The sequence below is a fragment of the Andrographis paniculata genome, unplaced genomic scaffold (genome assembly GCF_009805555.1).
Source record: "Andrographis paniculata isolate CXL003 unplaced genomic scaffold, ASM980555v1 Contig64END, whole genome shotgun sequence".
Lineage (NCBI taxonomy): Eukaryota > Viridiplantae > Streptophyta > Magnoliopsida > Lamiales > Acanthaceae > Andrographis > Andrographis paniculata.
In genome coordinates this window covers 1,574,587-1,599,190 of record NW_026137600.1, presented here as the reverse complement: position 1 = coordinate 1,599,190, position 24,604 = coordinate 1,574,587, and the positions used below count along the sequence as shown (strand labels likewise).

The 24,604-nt window shown below is 28.6% G+C and overlaps 2 protein-coding genes across 2 annotated transcripts; both read left to right on the top strand.

Moving 5' to 3' along the window:
• The first annotated feature begins 10,510 nt into the window (after nucleotides 1–10,510).
• On the top strand, nucleotides 10,511–18,136 carry LOC127261796 (DExH-box ATP-dependent RNA helicase DExH17). Its single transcript, XM_051290198.1, has 29 exons — nucleotides 10,511–10,692; nucleotides 11,452–11,557; nucleotides 11,710–11,893; nucleotides 12,261–12,422; nucleotides 12,499–12,736; nucleotides 12,829–12,865; nucleotides 12,949–12,995; nucleotides 13,164–13,201; nucleotides 13,327–13,348; nucleotides 13,419–13,631; nucleotides 13,735–13,891; nucleotides 14,108–14,159; nucleotides 14,315–14,386; nucleotides 14,463–14,512; nucleotides 14,610–14,727; nucleotides 14,813–14,876; nucleotides 14,950–15,033; nucleotides 15,108–15,233; nucleotides 15,311–15,507; nucleotides 15,589–15,777; nucleotides 15,872–16,123; nucleotides 16,209–16,258; nucleotides 16,357–16,374; nucleotides 16,532–16,614; nucleotides 16,706–16,901; nucleotides 17,014–17,054; nucleotides 17,136–17,474; nucleotides 17,546–17,872; nucleotides 17,956–18,136. The coding sequence occupies exons 2-28, from the start codon at nucleotides 11,490–11,492 to the stop codon at nucleotides 17,851–17,853; spliced, it is 3,405 nt and encodes a 1,134-aa protein (XP_051146155.1). The 5' UTR covers nucleotides 10,511–10,692; nucleotides 11,452–11,489; the 3' UTR covers nucleotides 17,854–17,872; nucleotides 17,956–18,136.
• A 4,363-nt stretch (nucleotides 18,137–22,499) lies between these two features.
• Nucleotides 22,500–23,284, top strand: LOC127261845 (E3 ubiquitin-protein ligase RHA2A-like). Its single transcript, XM_051290268.1, has one exon. The coding sequence runs from the start codon at nucleotides 22,543–22,545 to the stop codon at nucleotides 23,047–23,049; it is 507 nt and encodes a 168-aa protein (XP_051146225.1). The 5' UTR covers nucleotides 22,500–22,542; the 3' UTR covers nucleotides 23,050–23,284.
• Nucleotides 23,285–24,604: the final 1,320 nt, after the last annotated feature.

Here is a 24,604-nt window from a genome sequence, read left to right as displayed (position 1 = left end):
ACATCGTAATAGCCAACCCCTACAATGGTCAATGAGCATACTACTTTAGAGTGCATGGTTAGCATAATTAAATTAGTGGGCTTTGTGTGATTATTACGTTTGTTAATGTGCTGATTATAACTAATTGTGAGTAATTTTGCTAAATAAATAAATAAATATAAGGGTGTGTTTGTTTGGGGGATTGGATTGGATTTACCCTATTCATTCAATTTTTTTTCCCTGAAAAAAACATCAAATCAAATATTTATTTTTTATTTTTTATATTATACTAAAAATCAATTTTATATTCAAAATATCACATCAACACCTATTTATATCACATCATACAACTATTCAAATTCAAATTTTTTACTATTCAAATCTCAACTCAAAATTCAAATTCCAAAACAAACACATAATCCAAACCAAGACCTACTATATAATGTTCAGAGTAGGAAAAAAACCATATAAAAAGCACTTATGGTTTAAAAATGTGAGAAAATGCACTAATAGTATTTTTGTTAATCTTTTTGAATTTTTTTTTAAAAATGAGTTATTGATTTGAGTTTTTTTTTTTTTTTAAATAGTATTTTAATGTGATATTTTGTAAAAAAGAATAAAATAGTAATATATTTTTATTGAAAACCGTATGAATGAATAATATTGAATTAAATTTAAAATGGTTAAATAAACTACATTTTTTAAAATAAAAGCTATTTCTAGTTAGATAAAAAAAAACAGTTACAATTTTTCTTTATAAATTAATTAAAAAAAAAAAACTATATAAACAATTAAATCAATATATTTTCTATTTCTCACATAAATGTATATCGTACTATAAAATCAAACCTATAAAACCAAGAGAACAAACAATTCAAAATTTTCTCTGTAAATTCAAATTAAACTTGAACCAAAATTTCAGATTTTTTCTAAACTGAAACCAAACACGCCTAAATACTTACATTGACAGAAAAATAACTGATGTGATAATTTTGAATAAAATATATATATATATATATATATGATATATTGAGAAAAATAAAGTAAGCTGAACAGTAAAAATAAAAGAACACAATTAAATACATTTTGATTGTTTGTAATTTTTTATTTTATATATTTAATATTGATGTTATATAAGTGAAAAAAATAATCACTAGATGTAATATTGATATATATATATATATATATAAATGTCTAATGCTTCATATTTAGAAAAGAAACTAACACAAATCTATAGTGTATAGTATTAAATTAAAATATTTTGGATTGGTTTATTTGAAGTTTGTTTGTGTAGCTTAAAAATAATGACTTATAATATAAAATAATACTACCTCCGTCCGGCTCTAAGGTCTCACTTACTTTTTACGTGTTAATATTTGAATATTAATTATTATATTAAAACGTAGTACAAATTAAAAAAATATAAAAAATACTCCAATTAGTGTCTTATAATACTAATATAAAGGACATTTATAAAAATTTTTTTATACAAATATAAAAATATTTCTAATATCAAATACAATGATGCAAAAAGTAAATGTGACCATTAAAAGCGGACGAAGAGAATATATTTTAATTAAAAATTAAACCTTCAAATTTACAGAAAAATCAAACACCAAAAAATAAAAATAATTATAAAATACAACATAAACAAAGAAATAAGAATCAAGGCCACATAATCACAAACAATCAAATCAACAAATTATTTGTTAAGTTTGGAGTTTCGTACCTCTAAAATTAGCGAAAGAATCCAACAAATGGGATATTGGATAGCACAGTGTAACAAGGTCTAAAGTTAGCCGATCCCTAAAATATTAAATGTCATTAAAATTAAATCTCAGGCAATATTATATTTGCAAAAAATCAACTTAAAAAAATCTCATCAAAACTCTCGAATCACAGAGGAAGGAACTCGTCAAGAAGATTTTTATAATTGAAACCACACCTAAAATCACACAAAAAGATAAATGATGAACATATATAAAATCCTAATATTTGGAAAAAATAAAGTAAATTGAACAGTAAAAATAAAAAGAAAGAACAAAAGTGTATATATTTTTATTTATTTATTTATTTTTATTTTATATATTTACTTTTGATGTTATGCAAGTGAAAAAACAATCATTATTAGATGTAATATATATATATATAAATGTCTAATATAAGGAATTTTTTTTAACATAAATCTAGAATGTGTAAGTATAAAACTGAATAATTTGAAATTTGTTTTGTGTTAAGCTTATATATTTATTTTTTAGTAATACTTTGCGATAAAAAATAAGATATTTTAATAAAATATTCAATATGAAATTTTTAGATAAATCTAGCACCAAAAGACAAATAATTTGTAAAATTCAAAAGAAATAAGAATAGTAGAGCATGTAATAACAAACAATCAAATGAACAAATTATTTAATAGATCTGGAGTTTCATACCTCTAGAATCGGTGAAAGAGCCCAACAAATGAGATATTAGATAGCCTCAGGCTTCCAATGTGATCAAGTTTGAAATCATAGATTAACCTTTAAAACACTCAATTTCAGCAAACGCAACATTGTTCTTACTAAAGATTCAATTAAAAAAAATTTCATCAAAACTCTTGAATCGTAAAGAAAAGAATTTGTTGGAAAGATTACTATAATTGAAAGCTACTACGGGAATCATACAGGAAAAAAAAAAAAAAACACTAATGAATTGAATATACAAAAAACCCTAATTGCTCAGGAGAAAAAAAAAACTCACACACAAACATAATAGAATAAAATTCAATTGACAGATAAGATACCAATGAACAAAGTGAAACTAAAAAAATCAATGGTTAAAAGTAAAATAATCAAGTAGACGATTCAAAATTGACGTGATAAAATGAATTTGAAGACCACACAATAACAAACAATCAAAGGAATAAATTATTTATTGGGTTTGGAGTTACATACCTCTAAACTTGATGAAAGAACCCGACCTATGAAATTTTGGATAGCCTCGATCTGACAAGGTCTGAAGCCAGCAAATTCAATATCTAAAATATTCAATTTCAGCCAAATTAGATCTCCGACAAACATAGTATTTGCAAAAAAATTCAAATCAAGAGAATCTCATAAAACTCTTGAATCACAAAAAGAAGAAAATTAACAAAAAGATTATTACAATAAAAAATCGCATCTGGAACCACATATGAAGAAAAAAAAAAAAAACTGAACATACATAAAATTCTAATTGCCCAATAAAAAAAATGATTTACACACATAATAAAATAGAAAAAATTCAATTGACAGATAAGACACAGATGAATCATGTGAAATATATATTAAAAAATCAATAGTTAGAATTCAAGACTTATTGACCCAAATAGAACATGCTCAATTTATTTGATTTTGTTTATTTATTTTTCATTTTTTCATATGCATAAAAAGTTGATATATCCGCATACACTACAATAATTTGGAGATGTTTATTTAAAATTTATTTTGTATTGAACTTAAATATTTATTTTTTAGTTATATTTTATATAAAAAAATAATATATTTTAATAAAAAAATTAAACCTGCCCAAAAAAAGACGACGTAATTACAAACAATCAACGGAACAAATTATTTGTTAAGTTTGGAGTTTCATACCTCTAAAATTAGTGAAAGAATCCAACAGATATTGGATAGCTTCAGTTTGACAAAGAAATCAACTTATTCAACCTTTAAAATACTTCATTTCAGCCAAAAGTAGATCTCAGACAAATATAAAGTTTGCAAAAACTTTAACTCAAGAGAATCTCGTAAAAGTCGTAATCACAAAGGAATAAACTTATGGAAAAGATTACTACAATTAAAAATCATCTCCGAATCATATATGAAGAAAAATAAAATGAATTGAATATATAGAAAACCCTAATTGCCCAACAGAGAAAAAGTGATTTACACACAATATGATAGAAAAAATTCTATTGACAGGTAAGATACAGACGGATGTGGTGAAATATTCAACGGTTAAAATTAAACGGGTGAAATTAACGATTCAGATTTGATAGAAAAGAATTGAATTTAAATTATTAATAGGTGTAGTTGGTATGGTTATAAAGATAATGGGTCGAGTCAGAACTTAGTGGCCCAATATGACATTCTCAATTTATTTTATTTTATTTTTATTTTATTTTATTTTTATTTACATGAAAATTGATATATCTCATACAAATTTATAACAGTGTCAACCAGTTTTGGTAATCTTTTATTTTATTTGTTCATTTGATTTCTTCGCTCCTCGGCATAAATTATTATATTTTATATTTATTTAATATGATTTTGAAATATAAATATTTTAAATTTATGTGAATTTTTATTCAAATTTATGATTATATTTTTAAAACAATGGTGAATAAATTAAAGTTATATTAAAACTTTATTATGTAATAGACATATTTTATTATATACATAATAAATTAAAGTCCAAATTTTATATTGTATTGTTATTTATAGCATGCATATTTTACTGTATAAATATATATATTTTTTTATTTAGTAGATATAACCCTAAGTATTGATAAAATATTTATTATTTAAAAATATCGAAATATCTATTTAAATGCATATTCTTACAATTTTTATTAAATGTGATTTTGTATTCCAAAAGTACTTTTAATCCTGACATCAACACAACATCTATTTTTGTTTCTATTTAAAATACTGCATAATTTTTTTATTTAATGTATGATATAATTTATATTCATCATATATTTATATTTAATTCAAAATTTATTATTTTTTTAAAAATAAATTAAAATATAGAGTACAATAACCTGGATTTGTTTTGTGTTGAGCTTAAATATTTATTTTAGTAATGTTTTATAAGATAAAATAATATATTTTAATAAAAAATCTGCAAATTTCAAATAAATCAAGTACTAAAAGACAAAACTAATATAATATAATACAAAAAAAAATAAAAAATAAAAATCCGAAAACAATATAACAACAAACAATCCAAGAACAAATTATTTGTTACATTTGGAGTTTTATACCTCTAACATTAGTAAAATAACCTAACATAACAAGATTTGGAATAAACTAGATGTTAATCAAATATTGCCTCTTGTAAAAAATTCAACTCAAGAGAATCTCATCATAACTCTTGAATCACAAATGAAGAAACTTGATGGAAGATTATTACAATTGAAAATCACAATTGGAATCAAACCAAAAGAGAAATAATTAACTGAATATACATAAAATTTTAATTATTTAAGAAATAAAAAAAGTTCAGACACAAAACCTGTTGACAGATAAAATACATATAGATGAAGTGATATATGTATACTAAAAAATCAATAGTTAAAATTAAACTAGTCAAATGGATATTCCGATTTGACATGAGAGAAATAAATTTGAATTATTAAATGTAGTTCCTGGTATTGTTTAAAAAGTAATTGACCAAGTCCAAAATTCACTCGTATATAATTTTCTCAATCTAATTTATTTTTTCATTTGCATAAAAAATTTATATATAAGCATACAAACTTGATGTAGCATTTGCATTTAACTTTTGTTTGAATCTTTAGTGTTATTTTTAATTTGATTTCTACGTTATTTTTAATTTGATTTCTACGTCACCTCGGTATAAAACATTATATTTTATATTTATTTATTATGACTTTTAAATAAAAAAATTAACTTTATGTGACTTTTTTTTTCAAATTATAATTATATTTTTGTAAAATTTTAAATAAATTAGAGTCAAATTTTTATTTTGTACTTTCATCTAATAATATACATATTTTTATTGTATAAATAATAAATACTTCCACCATCTATTTAAAAATATATATATACATTTATTTTTGGCGCACAATTTAAATACTAATAGTGTTTTAATTGTAGTGAGAGTTAAAAATAGGTAAAGATAATTTTATTTTTTTTGGTATAAAATTAATAATGTGATTGTAAAATAGAGTATTTGTAAAAAAAACTTAAGGATAGATAGTTAGTTAGTAAAAAAATGATTAATTTGTAAGCAAAAAATTTGTTTACAAAGTAACCAGGCTCTCCGTTTTCAACAAAAACTTTTTCAATAAATTTTTCAATAAAAGGTTATTCATATCATGATTATAAAATAGTTTGGTACACAATTTTTCTTTACCGACGATTAGATCATTCATGGTTTATGAAGACTGTGTTAGTTTCCGGGATTTTCGCTTATCTAGAGTAGATACAACAGCTCTCCATTCAACGTATTTCCTTCCAATTCTGACGCCTTTTCCTCTTCCTTTCGAAAAAGTTTCAACGCAGTGACCTTTCAATCCACGGCACAAAATCGAAGCGCTGTCGGCTTGGCTTGGTGCAGAAGAAGCGACATCGCCAGTTGTTCTCTCTCCTTCTCTTCCTCTCTTCTCTTTTTCTCCATCTCTTACTCCGTGGTTGGAGATCCATCGCTAGCAAAAAGAAAAATTTTATTTTTATATTATCTATGCAATTTTCTATATCTCACACATAGAAAATTTTTATTTTCAACTATTTCATAAAATAAACACACATGAAGCATTTCACTTCGGAAACAAAAAAAATAAAAAAAATATTTAAAAAAAACAACAATAGAAACCTTACCAACGTGATTTAAAACAAAAAATAAAAAAAAATAAAAAAAATATTCAACAATAGAAACCTCCACCAACATTAAAAAAAAACAAAAAAAAAAAAAATGGCATTTTTCTCATAAATTAATTTTTATTTTAATTCACATATATCAAATCAAATATTACTTTTAATTATTACTCACAAATTTTTTTTTTTAATAATATTTAAATATTATTTAATTCAAACTATCACATCAACATTTTTTTTTCAATAAAATAATAATTTCTAATATAATCATTACAAAATTCAAATCCTCAAATAAACACAACTTAAAAATTCTTACTTCAAAATTTTAAAAAATTCAAATCCAAAATCCAAACTTTCAAACAAATATACCCGAATTTTATTTTTTTTTTCAAAATGAAGCATTACAATCAGGTCTTCTTAATACATAATTTTAAAACATATCTTTATACTATCTAAAATCTGATAATGTTAGAAATTTTAAATTTGTTGAAAATACTTTTCATAAATTTAATTCTTCAATTGAATTTCCTACAAAATATACAGCTTATAATAACTATTAAGTAATCAGTTGAATCTGATTTGGATGATATGTTCCCTAATTTATCTTTAGTTTCTCTTCTGTGTTCTAAAATTGTAAATTTATTTTGAAAAAGAATTGCATTATCACACCATTATTTTAATTAACTAGTAAAATCTTAATAATTAAACAAGTAGCTTTCTTTTCATTTACATTTTGAAGTTTATAAGCAAGTCTAGTCATGCCCTTTTTTTTTAAAAAATGTATTTAATATTTCATGTTTTGATTTGCTATCAATATTCTATTCATAATCTGATTGACCATTATATCTACTAGAATGAAATTTTGATTTTTCTTCATATTAAATATCATGTGGTGTAGGTCTATTGTAGTCATTTCTAATAGTTAGTACAATTAAAATGCTTTGATGGTATCAGAGCCACGGGGAATGTATGATTTTTTTCTAATATTCATTTCTTATTCGTTGGTATCTTCAACGGTATCAGAGCCACGAGAAATGTATGATTTCTAAATAAAACACTTAATTTGAGATAAACTAGATCTCAGTCAAATATTATGTTTGCCAAAAAATTCAACTCAATAAAATCTCATCAAAACTCTTGAATCCCAAATGAAAAACTTACTGAAAGATTACTACAATTGAAAATAACTATTGGAATCAGATAGAAAGAGAAAGAATCAGAACATAAAAGAAAAAATACGTTGACAGATAAGATACTGATGGATGAAGTGAAATATATATACTAAAAAACCAATAATTAAAATTAAACGAGTCAAATGAACGATTCAGATTTGGTGTACAAGAAATGAATTTGAATTATTAAGTGTAGTTATTGGTATTGTTTGAAACATGATGGATCAAGTCTAAGACTCACTAGGCCATTTATAAAATGCTCAATTTATTTTATTTTATTTTTTCAACATCTAAAACACTCAATTTTAGCCAATTAGATCTCAGACAAATATTGTATTCGACAAAAATTCAACTCAAGAAAAGCTCATTAAATATCTTGAATCAAAACCAAATAAACTTGTTGGAAGATTACTACAATTGAAAACTACCACAAGAATCAGATCGAACGAAAAAAAATGAACTTAACCTACAAAAAATCATAATTGTCCAAGAAAGAAAAAATTTCATGCACAAAATAGAATATAAAATACTCATTTGACAAATAAGATACAGAAGATTAAATGAGATATATATATATTAAAAAGATCAATGGTTAAAATTAAATAGGTCAAATGAACAATTCATATTTAGCATGAGAGAATTGAATTTGAATTATTAAATATAGTTACATATATGGTTAGAAGGTAATGAACCAAATTCAAAACTCACAGTCCAAATATAATACGTATATTTTATTTTTATTTTTTTCATTTGCATAAAAAGTTGATATATATCTGCATACAAATTTGATGTAATATTTACAGCTAACTTTCGTTTGATTTTTTCTTAATATTTGTTAGTTTTTTCATTTGATTTTTTCGCCTCTTTGGCATAAAACATTATATTTTATATTCATTTAAATAATTTATTATGATTTTTTCAATGAATATTTAACTTTATGTGAATTTGTTTTTCAAATTTATGATTATATTTTTGTAAAAATTATGAATAAATTAGAATCACAATTTTATTTTGTATTGTCATCTAATGATATACATATTTTATAGTATGAATAATAAATACATATTTTTTTATTTAGTAAATATAACCCTAAATATTAATTATTTTAAAATATCGTAATATCTATTTCAATGAGCATTCGTTATTCTTATTAAATATAGTTTTACAATTCAAAACTATTTTAATCCTTATACCATTATACAACATTTTTTATTTATATTTAAAATACTGTATAAACTTTATTTTTATTTAAAGTAGTGTATTCAATATATACTTTATTGAATTAAAATTTCTAATATTTAAAACAATACAATAATTATCAAAGAATTATATTTCTTCTGTTCTAATTTAAAGTTTTTTTTTTATTTACTATTTTTGTTTGTCTAACTAAAAAATATTCATTTAATATGGTTATCAAAATATTCTTTTTACACCAATTACAAAAATCATTACTTTTATTTGTAAGATTTTACTCATGATTTTACAATTTCAACTTTCTTTTTTCTTAAAAAATATCAAATCAAACATCTGATTTTTATTTATTTAATTAAACTAAAATCTAATTTTACATTCAAAATATTACATCAATACATATTTATATCACATCAAACAATTATTTTAATTAAAAATTTTACTATTCAAAATCAAAACCTCACAAGTAAACATTTGTCCTTTTCAAGGGCAAAAAATGTTAAATTATCTTGCTTACTTACATTAACCAATATAATACTATTTCATCCGTATTATAACTAAGTATCTATTTGTTTTTTGCACGTAATTTTAAAAATATTAGTATTTTATTGGAATGTAGTATGAATAAAGTAGAAATGACTAAAATAACCTTAGTATGGTTTGATATAAAAGTAATGACATTTGTGTAATATATTGTAAGTTGTAAGGGTATTTGTAATGCTAGACAAACAGTACGGTTACTGAAAAAGGAAATGAATACTTTGTTATGAGACGAACTAAAATGAGAAAATGAATACTTTATTATGAAATGGGGAAAATATTTGATTTGAATCTAAGGGTGTGTTCGTTTGTAAGATTTGTGCAAAATCTTACTATTCATCCAATTTTTTTTCCCCCAAAAAATCAAATCAAACACCTATTTTTTATTTTTTATATTATACTAAAAATTAATTTTACATTCAAAACATCACATCAACACCTATTTATATCACATCGTACAACTATTCAAATTCAAAATTTTTACTATTCAAATCTCAACTCAAAATCCAAACCCCCAAACAAACACACCTTTAAGTAGAAAACTATACATATTTAGTAGCCGGTTCATTCTTGAGCTGGTTTAAAATGGCCCGGTCCAGGGCAAATCCACCAATGGACAATTTGAATACATAGGAGTATTTACTTGTGGAATTTGATTGATGATTTTACTATTTTAATTTTTTTAAAATTTTATTAGTTTTTATTTATTAAATTATATTAAAATTAAATTTTATATTCAAAATATCACATCGATATATATATTTGTATCACTTCAAAAATTATTTTAATTTAACTTTTTACTATTCAAAATCAAAATACAAAATAAAAAATTCCACAAATAATCACACCCAAAATAATCAGACAAATCCTCGGAAAACGAACCGCTCCGGCTGCTTCTTCAGATTGTACTTTTCCTATTCGTGTCTTCTGCGTTAATTTGTTGTACCTTCTCGTTTCTGAATTTTCATTTTTATTTTTTAAATTCAAAATAGAAATAGCGGGTTCTATACTTCTATCCGTTATTCCACAAACCACAACCCTCGCGCCACTCTCCTCTCTGTTTCGTCTCCGATCACCACCGTCTCTATCTTCATTTACTCTCACCATCGCCGTCGTATTTCGCCTTCACTACAGCTCCTTCTCCTAGACTTCATTCTACCAAAATCAGCTCCGAGCCAAAGCCACCTAGCAGATGAACGGAAAATTTCTTTTATTGATGTAATCAGGTTTGTTGATTTCCAAATATATGCTTCGTCTCCAAGATATAAATAATGCAGTAATGTGAATCGAGGTCCTATTATGTACGTTTTCGTGTATATATATTTGTGTTTTATGTTTAGTAAAATTGTTAGACCCGGAAGGATGCAGAGGTATTTTGTGATGGATTTTTGAGGCTGGTTTGTGGTGTTGCAGAGGGCGGAAGTGTGGAGACTGAGATTCAATGTTTAGAGTAGTTTGAATGAGAGTAGAAGTATGAATTATGAGATTGAAAATTTGAAATGGATGTGATGTAAAATCCAAGGACTAATCTGCAGTTTATTTGATAATTTGAATTAGAGAGTTAAAATTAATCAATGTTTGAATGCGATGGGATTTCCTGATTAATGATGACCACGAGATATATATTACGTAGTGGCGGAGTAGGGAATAGATTTCGTTTTGATTCCTCCATGAAATTTACTTTAAGGACTTCTTAAATTCTGCACATTATTCCAGTGTAAGTGTTGCTATCCTGATTCTTTTGAACTGGGTGGAAGTAATTTTAGTACTGCGGAAAATTAGGAACTTATCTTGAAAGGTCTTAATTGAGTTTCTGACATTCAGTGCTGACCTTTAGCATATGATGAAACCAAATAAACGAAGATAAAATCCGGGCATATCTTTTAGCATGCACTTTGCCATATTTATTTATTCATTTCTTGCTTCTGCTTGGACTTGTTGCAAACACTATTTCCTATGCTAAATTTGATCTTTAGTGCATCCAGGGAACTTTGTTCACTTTCAATTTATCTTGAATTTGCCCATGGATCCTTATGCATTGAAGGCAGTGTCTGACTTGCCTATTCATTTTCGCTCAGCATTTAGTTTCAGGTAAGCCTATATTAGATCATTCTTTCAATGTTTCAAGTAGATGGTTGATGGATAAAATTTATCAACCGTTAGTAATGTCTTTTTAGTATTTGTGATTGCTCCTGTGACTTCCATGAAAAGGTTTAATGTTAAGCCTTCTATCATCTGGCCAGATATTTCAACTCATTGCAAAGTGAGTGCTTCTCCACATGCTACCTTTCAGATGTAAACATGGTCATTTCAGCACCAACTGGAAGTGGAAAAACTGTACTTTTTGAGTTGTGCATAATGAGACTTCTCTCCAAGTTCATCACCTGTGATGGGAAGTTCATTCATCATAAAGGGACCCTTAAAACTGTAGGTCTCCGATGATATTATTTAATGTAAAGTTATGTGTTAGTTGCATCCGGAGAGATTATATTCTACTCAAGTGTGATGACAGTGTTTTTTCTTCTATTAATCTCCGAAGAAGTCTTCAGCCTCAAAAAATGTGATATTTGTGTCATGGTAGTGGGAGATGCCTCAGCTAAGTTCTTGAATTATAGAAGAACATGATAACCACTATGTTATTCCTTTTTCAATGGATGCCATAATTGCAAATCCTGTCTTTTACCTGTTGCAAAAGCTTATGGTTCTAACCTTAGAGGATATGCTACGAATTCAAGTCCAACCTTTTATTCTCTGTTTCTGAAATTACTTACCAGTTTAATGTATTATAATGAAGATCTACATAGCCCCATCAAAGGCCCTTGTACAAGAGAAGCTCCGGGATTGGAACCAGAAGCTTGGGCCACTGGGGATAAATTGCCTTGAACTGACAGGTGACAATGAGTACTATAGTGTAAAGAATATACAAGATGCTGACACCATTCTTACTACACCTGAGGTTTGTCATTGTCTAGATTTATTTCTTATATTTAAATTCCCTGATACTAGCTTAGACCTAATCTACCCTCTCACAGAAATTTGATGCTGTGACTCGTTATCGGATAAAAGATGGAGGTTTGAGCTTTTTCAGTGATATAGCACTTGTGCTTATTGATGAAGTCCATTTACTGAATGATCCTCGTGGAGCTGCACTAGAAGCAATAATCAGCAGAATTAAAATGCTTGCTCGTAACCCTGAAATGCAATCAAGTCCATTATCCCTAGTTCGTTTTCTAGCTGTTTCTGCTACAATCCCAAATATCAGTGACCTAGGTTATCTACAAGCTATGCAATCAGAAACAGTTTTATTTCTGATCTTTCTGCATGGAATAATGTATCTTTTAACAGCAGTTCTCCTTTTACAGCGGAGTGGCTTATGGCTCCACCTCAAGGAATTAAAAGGTACTTCTAACTATTACACAAGAGAGTCTCTTCATTGATCTTTTAGCAAGTTATGAAATCCTACGAGGCTGTTCTGTTTGTAGATTTGGTGAAGAAATGAGACCTGTAAAGTTGACCACCAAAGTTTTAGGTCTGTGTTCTCCATCCTAACTTTAGTTCCATACTTACAAGTATTTAATTAAGACCAGAAGAGAAAGAACATATTTAAGCTATTTCCTGTAGACTGGCTACAACCATTGGATCATTGAACTATTTTCCATTCCAATATTGAATAAGCAAAAATTTTACTTGTTTGCAGGGTATACACCTGCAAAAAATGATTTTTTATTTGAAAAGGTATGTGTAAGAATCCAGAAAGGTTTCTGGGTGAATGTTGATATATATCTCACTAAGGTTTCTAACTACTAGAGATCAGAAGTGTTTAAGATAACCTGATAATACATTTGTTTTTGATTATTCAGCGTCTTCAGAACTATGTGTTTGGTAAGCCTGAAGAACTCACCTGCACTTTGATAATCACAGTGATGCTTAAACTGAACCCCTGAGTCTACAGATCTTCTCATGCAATTTTCTGGAGGAAAATCTGCCCTGATTTTTTGCTCTACCAGAAAAGGTGCACAAGAAGCAGCACAACGACTCTCTCAAACAGCAATGACCTTTGGTCATTCAAGTCCTTTTATAAAAAGCAGAGAACAACAAGATAGATTGAGAGAGGCATCGTTATCATGTAGTGACAAACAAATGCAATCTTACATACCTTATGGTGGTATGCGATTCTTGGTTTTGCTCTATATTGTCTTTTGTCTTTGGAAACCGTTTTATAGGATGTACATGTGTGTTCTAATCAAGCTAACTTTTTTCTTGTGCAGTTGGATATCACAATGGTGGACTTCCTTTGAAAGATCGTAATCTGGTTGAGGGCCTATTTCTAAATGGCGATCTTCAGATTTTGTGCACCACGAATACTTTGGCCCATGGAATCAACCTACCAGCACATACTGTTGTCATCAAATCAACACAGTATTTGTAAGCCATTGAATACATTATATGCAATAGCACTTGCTAGTAGATAGGCTTAATTATCTTATGCTTACCATGAGAAATTATTGATCAATGATAGATGGCAAATAGATGGAGAAAAATCTACTTCTCCAAGTAACTTTTTTATTTCATTGGAGCTTAGAGTTCTTAACATCTTAGAATTTGAGAGAAACAACTCTGATTTTCGTGATCTTGTTCTAGCAACAAGGAAAAAGGGGTCTACATGGAATATGAGCGATCCATGGTATTGCAGGTGCTTGACTATTTTACTAATCATTCTCTAAATATTAAACACATCGTTTTCTAAACTCACAACTTATAGCACATACGTCCACCACCATTGAAACAAGTATGATTTTGACAGCCAAGTGCCTCTTAAATTGATATGAGATACTCTGTTTTATGTAGATGTGTGGAAGAGCAGGTCGTCCTCCATTTGATGACACAGGAATGGTCATTATTATGACTCGAAAAGAAACTGTATACACTTCCTCCCAGTTTTAAGGATTGTGTGCGGTGAATTGGTTGTTCATGACCAATGTAATCTTATTCCCAGGTCCATTTGTATGAGAATTTATTAAATGGATGTGAGATGGTGGAATCACAGTATGTTCACTCTGCTGTTCAACAGTTTCTTTTGCTCTTATCACTTTAAACACCACACAGGACCTGCTTTGACTGTTTTCCTGTTTGCTCTCATCAGGTTGCTTCCATGTGTAACTGAACACCTGACTGCAGAGATAGTTCAATCAACTGTTTCTGATATCACAAGGGCAATTGAATGGATGAAATGTTCATATTTGTATGTGAGAATGAAAAAGGCATGTTTTCTTTTAAATCTCAATATAAGCAACACCTTTGGAATTTTATTAGATTGCTTTTCTGAGCATTCTTATGCTAAATCAGAATCCTGAGAGTTACCCAATTGCAAAAGGTCTGCGCGGTGACCAGATAGAGAGGCACTTGCAAGGTAATTTGGTCAAGTACAACATATATTCATTCTTAAATATTATTTCCTGACCTTAAGTCCTTACAATCTGCAGAAATATGTGTCAAGAAAGTTAATGAATTGTCACAATATCAGATGATATGGACTGATGAAGATGGTTTCCTCCTAAAGCCACTCGGTACATCATCAAATGCTGTCCAAACTTTTTTATTAGAACACTTTGTGACCATGTTTATCTTTACTTGTTTTCAGCACCTGGAGAATTGATGACAAAATACTATCTAAAGTTTAACACAATGAGGCACATTATACAGGCACCTGAAAACTGCAGCATTGAAGACGCACTTCATATAATATGTTTGGCAGAAGAAATTTCATGTGTGTATGCAGGCTAATTTAGTTTCACTTTTAAGCTGAAAGTTGGATAATTTACATCATGATTTCTACAAATGAAGGGATACAACTGAGAAGGAATGAGAAGAAGTTTCTTAATGACATCAACATTGATAAAGAAGGCCGACTTCGCTTTCACATCCTTGATGACAACGGAAAGCGAAGAAGACGCATTCAAACAAGAGAGCATAAAATATTTATTCTCGTGAATGACTGCTTGACTGGTGCCCCTTTAGTGCGAGACATGTCTATGAGCCAGGTTTCATCATCTCAAAAGTCTATAGTATGGTTCGGGTGTTAGTTATCCTACTCATCCTGGATTCTGTGCCATGTGCTGCAGGACATGAATTCTATTTGCTCAAATGGATCTAGGATTGCTAAGTGCATGAAAGAGTACTTTCTGTACAGAAAATTCTACAAAGGGACATTGAATTCAACGGTGCTCGCCAAATGTTTGCACCAAAAATTATGGGATGATAGCCCATACTTGCTGAAACAATTACCTGGCATTGGAATGGTCACTGCAAAGGTACGGTACTTGAATTTTCATCTATTCTCAGATCCAACTATGTCGTCTACTAAACAACTCGTTTCTTGTTTTTACACCTGGAGAATTACATTAGGCACTGCATTCAATGGGAGTGACATCATTTCAGACACTCCTCGAGGCTGATCCAAGAAAGATAGAGTTAGTGACTGGTAGAAAGTATCCCTTTGGTAATCACATTAAGGACTCATTGTTGTCCCTCCCCCCCAAGGTTGATATGACAGTGGAAGAAACTGAAGGCAAAAGAATAGGGAAGTCGAAGCTACTCATTACATTAACCAGGCTATCACAGCCACTGCAATCAACTAGAAGACATTATGCTGATTTGGTATGCCAAAAACATGAATGGTTTCGTACTTTGAGTTTCAGGGCCTTTCCCGTTGCAAAGTTACATGATTGATGTTCTTCCACAGATGGTTGGTGTAGAGGAAGATAACAAGATTTTGTTTTATGAAAAGATAAGGTATTCTACTTTGCATCAGCTTCTTAATAGGCTTGATCAAATTTTATTCATATTCTGGTTTTTTATTACTAAACACTCCTTTTTATCTTTTGTTTCAGAGTGGAGGATTTCTCAAGGTATGTAAACTACATCTCAAATCCGTGTTTACATTCGACAAATGAGGAAACCTGTTTTTTTATTTTCGATTTTGACACGCTCGCCTCATGATATAGATGTGTGGTGTTCGAGCATTGTACAAATCTTCAGTGACTAACATAATTAATTTTCTTACAGCCCTTATCATGCAACAGTGTTGTTTTCAGCCCCTCAGCAAGGAAAGCTAACAATCAAGGCGCATTTGATACACGAAGAGCACAGTAACTCTTTTCTTGGTTTACAACCATTACATTCCTTTATTCTTTTAGCACTGAACAAGTTTGCATCTAGTTTGTGTTTGATGTTTTGCAGTTGGCATTGATCTCCATCAAAAGGTTATTATAACACCACCAGCAGAATTAAATTTCATCCAGAAATATAGACCCAAAGAACCCTCCTTTACTCCCATGGGTGCTAACATCACAAAGGATAACATTGATTCTAGTACTTCTCTGGTTACCTCCAAAGGTTCTGACTTCTTCAATGAATCCATAGAGAACTCAGCCATGTATAACTATCTAACTTTATCTTTATTCTGGTGACTTTACTATGAATTCAGTGAATATATTGGAGAAAATTGTGATTTCTCATGCATTTTGATTTCTTATTTTCATGCTCAGGCCAAGCTTCAAACTCTTAGATGAAGAATTTGAGGAAGATGGTAATGATCTTTATTGTCAGGTCATGTTAATCTTGTTCTATATCCCCCTTGCCGACACAGTTTCTTTTTTCTATTGTTGAGGACAACCTGTTGAAGCTGAAGATGATGATTGCAAGATTATCACTGAAAGGACAGTATTTGATCATATTCGGAAGAAGGCTAAAAGTTTACCCTCATTGCCCCTGACCAACGACATATCTTCTCCATCAATGGAGGTTTTCACACTCATCCGAAAGCGCACTCGTGAGATGCATCTTGAACTTGATAATGGCAGTGAGATTTTCCAAGTAGAAAAGAGCAGTATTACTTCAAGAGAAAGTCATGAAGTTAGAAAATCAGTTCAAGAAATACACATTCTCGACGAAAATTATCCAGCTGATATGCCCGACAGTTCAATTAGCTCTTATCTCCGGGAAACAGGTGAGATATTGATGCACAATACACACTTAATGGATCTCTCTCTGTTTTGAACATTTTAACTCAATGTTCAGTAACGTGGGATGGAGATGGCACAGAAATCACTACACAGCATCAGAATGCTGAATCAGGAATGGTGACTGAAGGGATCACAATTCTTGATCATATAAGAAAAAGGCCAAGAAACTTCCCGGTAGTCAATAACCATTCTGCAATGGCGAAGAATGAAAATGAGGATTCTTTAATCTTTGGTGGAAGGAATGCCATTAATCAGATGTCCCCACGATCACAGAAAGATGAGCTTTGCTCGCTGACAATGGCGGAAAAAGGTCAGAAGGAGAAATCATTTCTTGGGTTTCAGAGCGTGTTTTCGTTCCTCTAAATCTCTGTCTTCATCAAAGGTACGCAGTGCTTATCAGTTCTTTTTATTATTATTATTATTAGTTTCAAATTCGTATGAGAGTTTAGCTTTGACATGTTTCAGAAACATATTTCAAAACAGCTTGAGGAACAGTTTAGGACAGCAATGAAGTAAACTCCAGTCGTGTATTTCTTGGCGTATCGTAATGCATTTGTTCTACCAGAGTACGTACGATTGATTGCCTTATAGGATTCGAATTGGATTTCCTTTTAATTCCTTTGCTAACTAAATAATAATGACCACATTTTTGTTGGGTATATATAAAGCTGTTAAACGAACCGAGCCGTTTGTGAACTCGGCTCGGTTTGGCTCGATTCGGCTCCGTTAAAGCTTGTTTGCGAACGTTAACGAGCCAAGCCGAACAATATAAACAGACTCGTTTGATTAACGAATGAGCCCGAGCTTTGTTCGCGAATGTTCGTTTAAATAATATATTTATTATAAATATTATATATACATATAAAATTATAATTTATAAATAAATAAAATAATTTAAATTTTCTTTATAATTTCTATATAAATTTAAAAAATAAGAGAAACGAGATTGAACGGACACGAACGAGCTTAATCGAGCCTAAATGAGTTGAACACGAACACGAGCTCAATCAACAAAAATTTTTAACAAGCCGAGCTCGAACACTACGAACGAGCTCGAAAGCTTAACGAACGAACACGATCTTTATTCGCGAACGTTAACGAACACTTAAAATTTAGCTCGGCTCGGATCGTTAACAGCTCTAGGTATATAGTATACTTGATGTGCGTTGGGTTATCGTTTACCGATCTATGCTACAAGGATAATCAACAATATTTATACATATCTCTAACATATTTACAATATAGCATAATTAAAATAATTTTATTGGTATTGTGTGATATAAATGCAATGATATTTGTGTAATATACTGTAAGTTGTAAGGGTATTTATAATGTTAGATATATAGTACAATTACTAAAAAAAGAAAATTGATACTTGGGACAGACAAAAATGGAAAAATGAATAGATTACTAAGGGACGGGAGGGAATATTATTTTATAATTCAGCTAAGCTATCATATAACCCATGATATATACTGTCATATATATATAAACCTATGTTGGTCACTCATATAACATATGTCGGTCAAATCAACATCATGTTTGACTTGGCCGTATCAGCACATGATCTGTTGCCATGTTTTATAGATTGAAATTAATTATGGAATGTATAGTGTGAAATTATATCATGTGTGTTTTAGTTTATATATTGTATTTGTATTACTCTATTCGTTTCATAAATGTCATAAATATGTATTTGTTTGTTTTTTACATAGTTTTAGGAATATTATTATTATATTGAGGTATGGTATGAATAAAATATAAAAGACTAAAATAACCTCATTAGTATTGTGTGATATAAAGATAATGACATTTATGTTATATATTTTAAATTGTAAAGGTATTTTTAATCTTAGTAAAAAAATAAAGTTATTAAAAAAAAATAGATAATTTTGTTCTACGACGAATCAAAATAAAAAAATAGATTGTTAAGGAAATATAAAAATGTCTATTTATAACGTTATTGTCTGTCAGCATTAAATGTACTATATGTTGAATTAGTATAATTCTAGCATGGTAACAATGATCTATAATTATGTGATATTATGAAGTATACCTAGGTTTTGTAAAGGAAAATTAAGATCATGTTTATTTTTTAAATATGTTTTTATTTAATTTTGTATGTTGAATTTGTATATTTTATATAATATTTTTGTTAAAAATAGTATGGCGTTATTTTAGATTTTATTTGTGTGCCAATTATTTCGATGGATCATCAAAATATAGTTGGTCAATCTTAGGGTTTTACCCTACATACATGCATACATCATAGACTACTTGCATACATCATATACTACTCATTTATAAATTATACTTTATCCGTTCCTCAAATTTATTTTTATTTTTCTTTTAATTTATTCGCTAAATTTATCACATTATTAATTTTGGCAAAGTCAATAAATCAACATTTTTAATTATTATTCTTCATTCAACATTTATTTACAAAAAAATACAACTAATTTTATTATATTATTTCTCTTCATTTACTTTCATTTCTTACTAAATTTCCAAAAATATTTCCAACTACCTATCACTTTTTTAATAAAATATTTATTTTTGTTAAACCCTATGCTGTACCCAAATGAACTATTTTTAGTAGATGTATATGCTTCTAGAAAGATAGATATATTGGTGTGATGGAGAATAAGTTGCTATTTTCTATTTTGAAAAATCAACCCTACTATTTTAAAAGTGGTGATTTAGGTGTGTTTGTTTGAAGGTTTGAATTTTGGATTGAGATTTGAATAGTAAAAAATTTGAATTTGAACAGTTGTATTTGTACGATGTGATATAAATATGTATTGACGTGATATTTTGAATGTAAAATTGATTTTTAGTATAATATATAAAAAAAATAAGTATTTCATATGATGTTTTTAGGAAAAAAATTTTGTTTGAATAATATAAATCCCACAAATCCTTCAAATAAACACACACTTAAATACCTCTAATCAGCCTATAGAAGATATATGTATATGTGTATATATATATATATAGTCCCAATAACACAATATGTGATGTATTAGTTGAAAGTATGTGTTGATAATTTATATTTTGTGTGCTATATGAACATATTTTATGTGTTAGAAATTAACGATAATATGTGTTGTGTGAATTATTATCACTTGTTATTAGTTTATTGTTATATTTGTACTATATTAATATGAATCAAGTCTTACTCATTCATATTGGATGACAATATGGGTGCGCTTGTTTGAAGATTTGGATTTTTGAAGATTTGGATTTTTAAATAGTAAATTTTATATAATAAGTATTGATGTGATGATTTGAATAATAAATTTATTTTTAATATAACGAGTATAAAAACACATCTAAAATATAGGTGTTTTTAATTATTTATTACTTTTAATTCACTTATTTACATATTGGATTCAAACCTTGTTGGTTGCCTTATTTATTATTTATACCTTAAATGATCGGCATTATTAGGTTAGAATTTTTTGTGATAAAAAATAATATAGAGAAACGACATAGTTCCTCCGTCCAAAAATTATAGTTTTAATTGGGTTGACCACGAAATTTAAGGAATATTGATATTATATTAGTAATTGATAAAAAATACAGATAAAAAACTTTTTTGTCTTTGTGAGTATATTAGTGTAAAAAGTAATGGCAATTGTGTAATAAAAAAAATATAAGGATAGTTTTACGATGATATGGTTATTTATTAAAATAAGACTATTTTATTGGGACGAACAAAATTGATAAACAAGACTATTGTATTGGAACAAAGAGAATATTGTTATTCTTCTTCATTACATGAATGTGTGAGACATAAAACGACCTCTAAAATTCCACAAAGTAGAGATGTCCTCCCATGTTTATGGGGTTCATGAAAATGTACAATACAGTTTTAAAGGGCCAATGCCGATAACATGAATTATTTATATGGTGATTTTCCGTTTTCAACTCAACAGTAATATTCATCAAAAACATTTATTTACATTTTTATTTATTTATTTATTATTATTATTAAAATAATAATAATAATAATAATAATAATAATAAAGGTGAGGTGACCGTGACCCCTAAATAGATCCGTACCTTAAAAAAGTGGATCACAAATATACACACATTTGTCCCGTAAGGGATGATCTGATGGTGTAGGGGTTGGACTTGTGATCATGAGGTTTGATTTGCAGAGTTTTAAATTCGGTTGAAAATTTATTCAGTGCACACTTTCGGGTAACGATAGTGAATTTTAATGTAAAAAAAAAAAAAAAAAAAAAAAAAAAACGCACACTTTCTTTACTTTCTTTACTATTATCACCTCAGCAGCTGGCAATGGCAATGACAATTCCCTAAAGCAGTGGCCACACAAACCCTATTCCAATCAAATCAATTCAACCCTACAAATTGCCTTTTTCTTTATTTTTTATTTTTTTATTAAATAATTCAATCATTAAAGTAGCTTGGAAATTTTCATACAATTAATATGTAATACTATTATTATTTTGAAATTATTGCATACATCACTTCTTAATTTGCAACTTGTGTTGAGGATCTTCCCAAATCTTTTTCGTCAGATGGTCGGTGTTTAAAATTAAAGCCCTTATAATCATTTTTAATTCCCACTTTAGTAATTTACTAATTTTTCTGCATATATAAAATATATAGATGTAAATATAATGTTTTATAAAATTATTTTTTTATGTAATATAAAAATAAAAATTGAATTAAAAATCAACAAACAAATAGAACAATTATTTTCTTTTAATTATAAAATTTTATTATATTAACAAACATATGCAGCCAGCCGGCAACTGGACCACATATTCATACCAAGTCCTGTAACCGGTGATCCCAAACAAATCCAAGCCGTTAATTATAATAAAGATTCGCAAAGGGACTTGAACTCCAGGTCCTACAAACTTCTCAGTCCAACCACTATGGGCCCAATTCACACAGGCCCAATGACCCAAAATAGCATATACTGCTCTCTATATATATATATCAACACACACAGCACTGATCTCATTCATCTCCTCCGTCGATCTGCATGAACTTTCTTGAGCTCAAAACCGTACAAAAATGGGGTTGCAGAATCAATTTTCCGACGTGTCATCGGAATCCGTCGTCATAATCACGGCGGTGCTACTGGCCAAAGCCGTACGTAATCTCCGGTCGCTTCTTCTCCAGGCATTCCGGCGGCTCTTTTTCCACCGGTGCCCTAATTTCAATTACAGTTACGACGTAGCAGAGTCTCCATACGACGTCGTCGCGGCCGGTCGGGGACTGGCCGGCGTCGTCTTGCTCTGCGAGCAATTGAATCTGAATCGGGCGTGTTCGTATCCGAACCGGACCGGCGCCGGACCGGAAGCGGTTTGCGTGGTGTGCCTGAACCGGATGGGCGACGGGGAGTACGTGCGCAAGTTAGCGTGCTGCCACGTGTTCCACAAGGATTGCTTTGAAGGGTGGCTGGAGCGGCTAAAGTTCGATTGCCCTCTTTGCCGTGCGCCGCTGGTTTCCGACGAGAGAGTGGATCGCACGCGGCGGCGCGTGGCCGGAGATCTCCTGGCGTGGTTCCCGGCCCTGTAGGTCGATGCCTCCATCGTCAACTAATTTATTATTATTATTTTGGAAAATATTTAAATTAATTAATTAATTAATGACATTTTAGTTGGTGTAATTGTAAAGTAAAAATGGTTTTTGGGGGAGTTTTTAAGAAGAGTAATTGACTTATCTCTTCTCATTTAGTACCTTAGTCCATTTTGTACTTAGTCCCTTAATTTTTTTTTAAGTAGATCAAGAAGGGGATGGTTACACTATTGACTTTTATATTTATTTAATGTATATTGTATTAATACAACTTTTGTGTTAAGATCGATAATACTAAATATAATTGTATGTATTATTGTTATTTATCGTCGATTCAAATATTATACTTCCTATCATGTTGGGTATTGACACGAGAATTAAATAATAATATTCTCTCCCTTCTATATCTATCTATTTATTTACTTTTTACACGAAGTTTTATAAATATTAGCATTATATTAGTAGATTGTAGTATAAATAAACGTAAAAAAGGCTAAATTACCCTTATTAGTATTATATGATATAAATGTAATGACATTTGTGTAATATATTGTAAATTAAAAGGGTATTGATAATGTTAGGTAGATAGTACAGACGGAGGGAGTTATTAAATTGAAAGTAAGTATAAAGTAAAATATAAAAGATTAAAATTCCATTACTTTTTTTAATAATAATTAGGGATAGTTTGAAAAAATATGAATAATTTTGTTATAAAATGGAGACCATGGTTACTAAATAAGAAAATAGGACAATTGTTTTAAGAAAAACAAGACAATTTTTTTAAGATTGACGAAAATAGAATATCAAGACAACTCTTTTAGAAAGAATAAAGTATTTGTATATATCTTTTGGATTTGGTCACCTAATATTTTTTTTCCACACAATTCTTTATAAATATTATAAAAAATAATATATATATATGTGTGCGCGCATATTAACACATTTTATTAATTCACAAAAAAATAATTCAGCATAAAATATTATTTTTTATATTGCAAACATAATTTTTCATACTTAGCGTAAAAAAAATACATTAATTCAAAAACACAAAATGAACAAACCCGTTGTGTTATGTAAATTAATTTCATATAATGATGATTTATATCCGATTAAAAAATATTAATAGTGTATATGTGATAAATGTGTAGTAGTAATATATTGCTTAAAATACAATTATACGGTATTAATTAAAAATTAACAAATTGATTGTAAATAAATGAATATATTTAATGTAAATATTCACTTGCTATGAGTTAAGAAATTACTATATTGATTGATTTATATGTTTGATGAAAAATGTGGTCAAATTCAAGTTCTAATTAGACTTAATTTGTTTATCACTTTGCTGAATTGTACGATAGTTTTGACTTACATTTTTATAAATATATTGATTCATTTATTATGTAAATTTTATCTGAAATTATTAGTGCAAGTACATGGCTTGGTCGTCTTAAACGTATATTATTGCGATCGAATTGATTTGTAAATAATTGTTCTATCCTACCTCATGTAACCAAAACAAAAAAAATAAAATAAAATAAAATCAAAATACTTA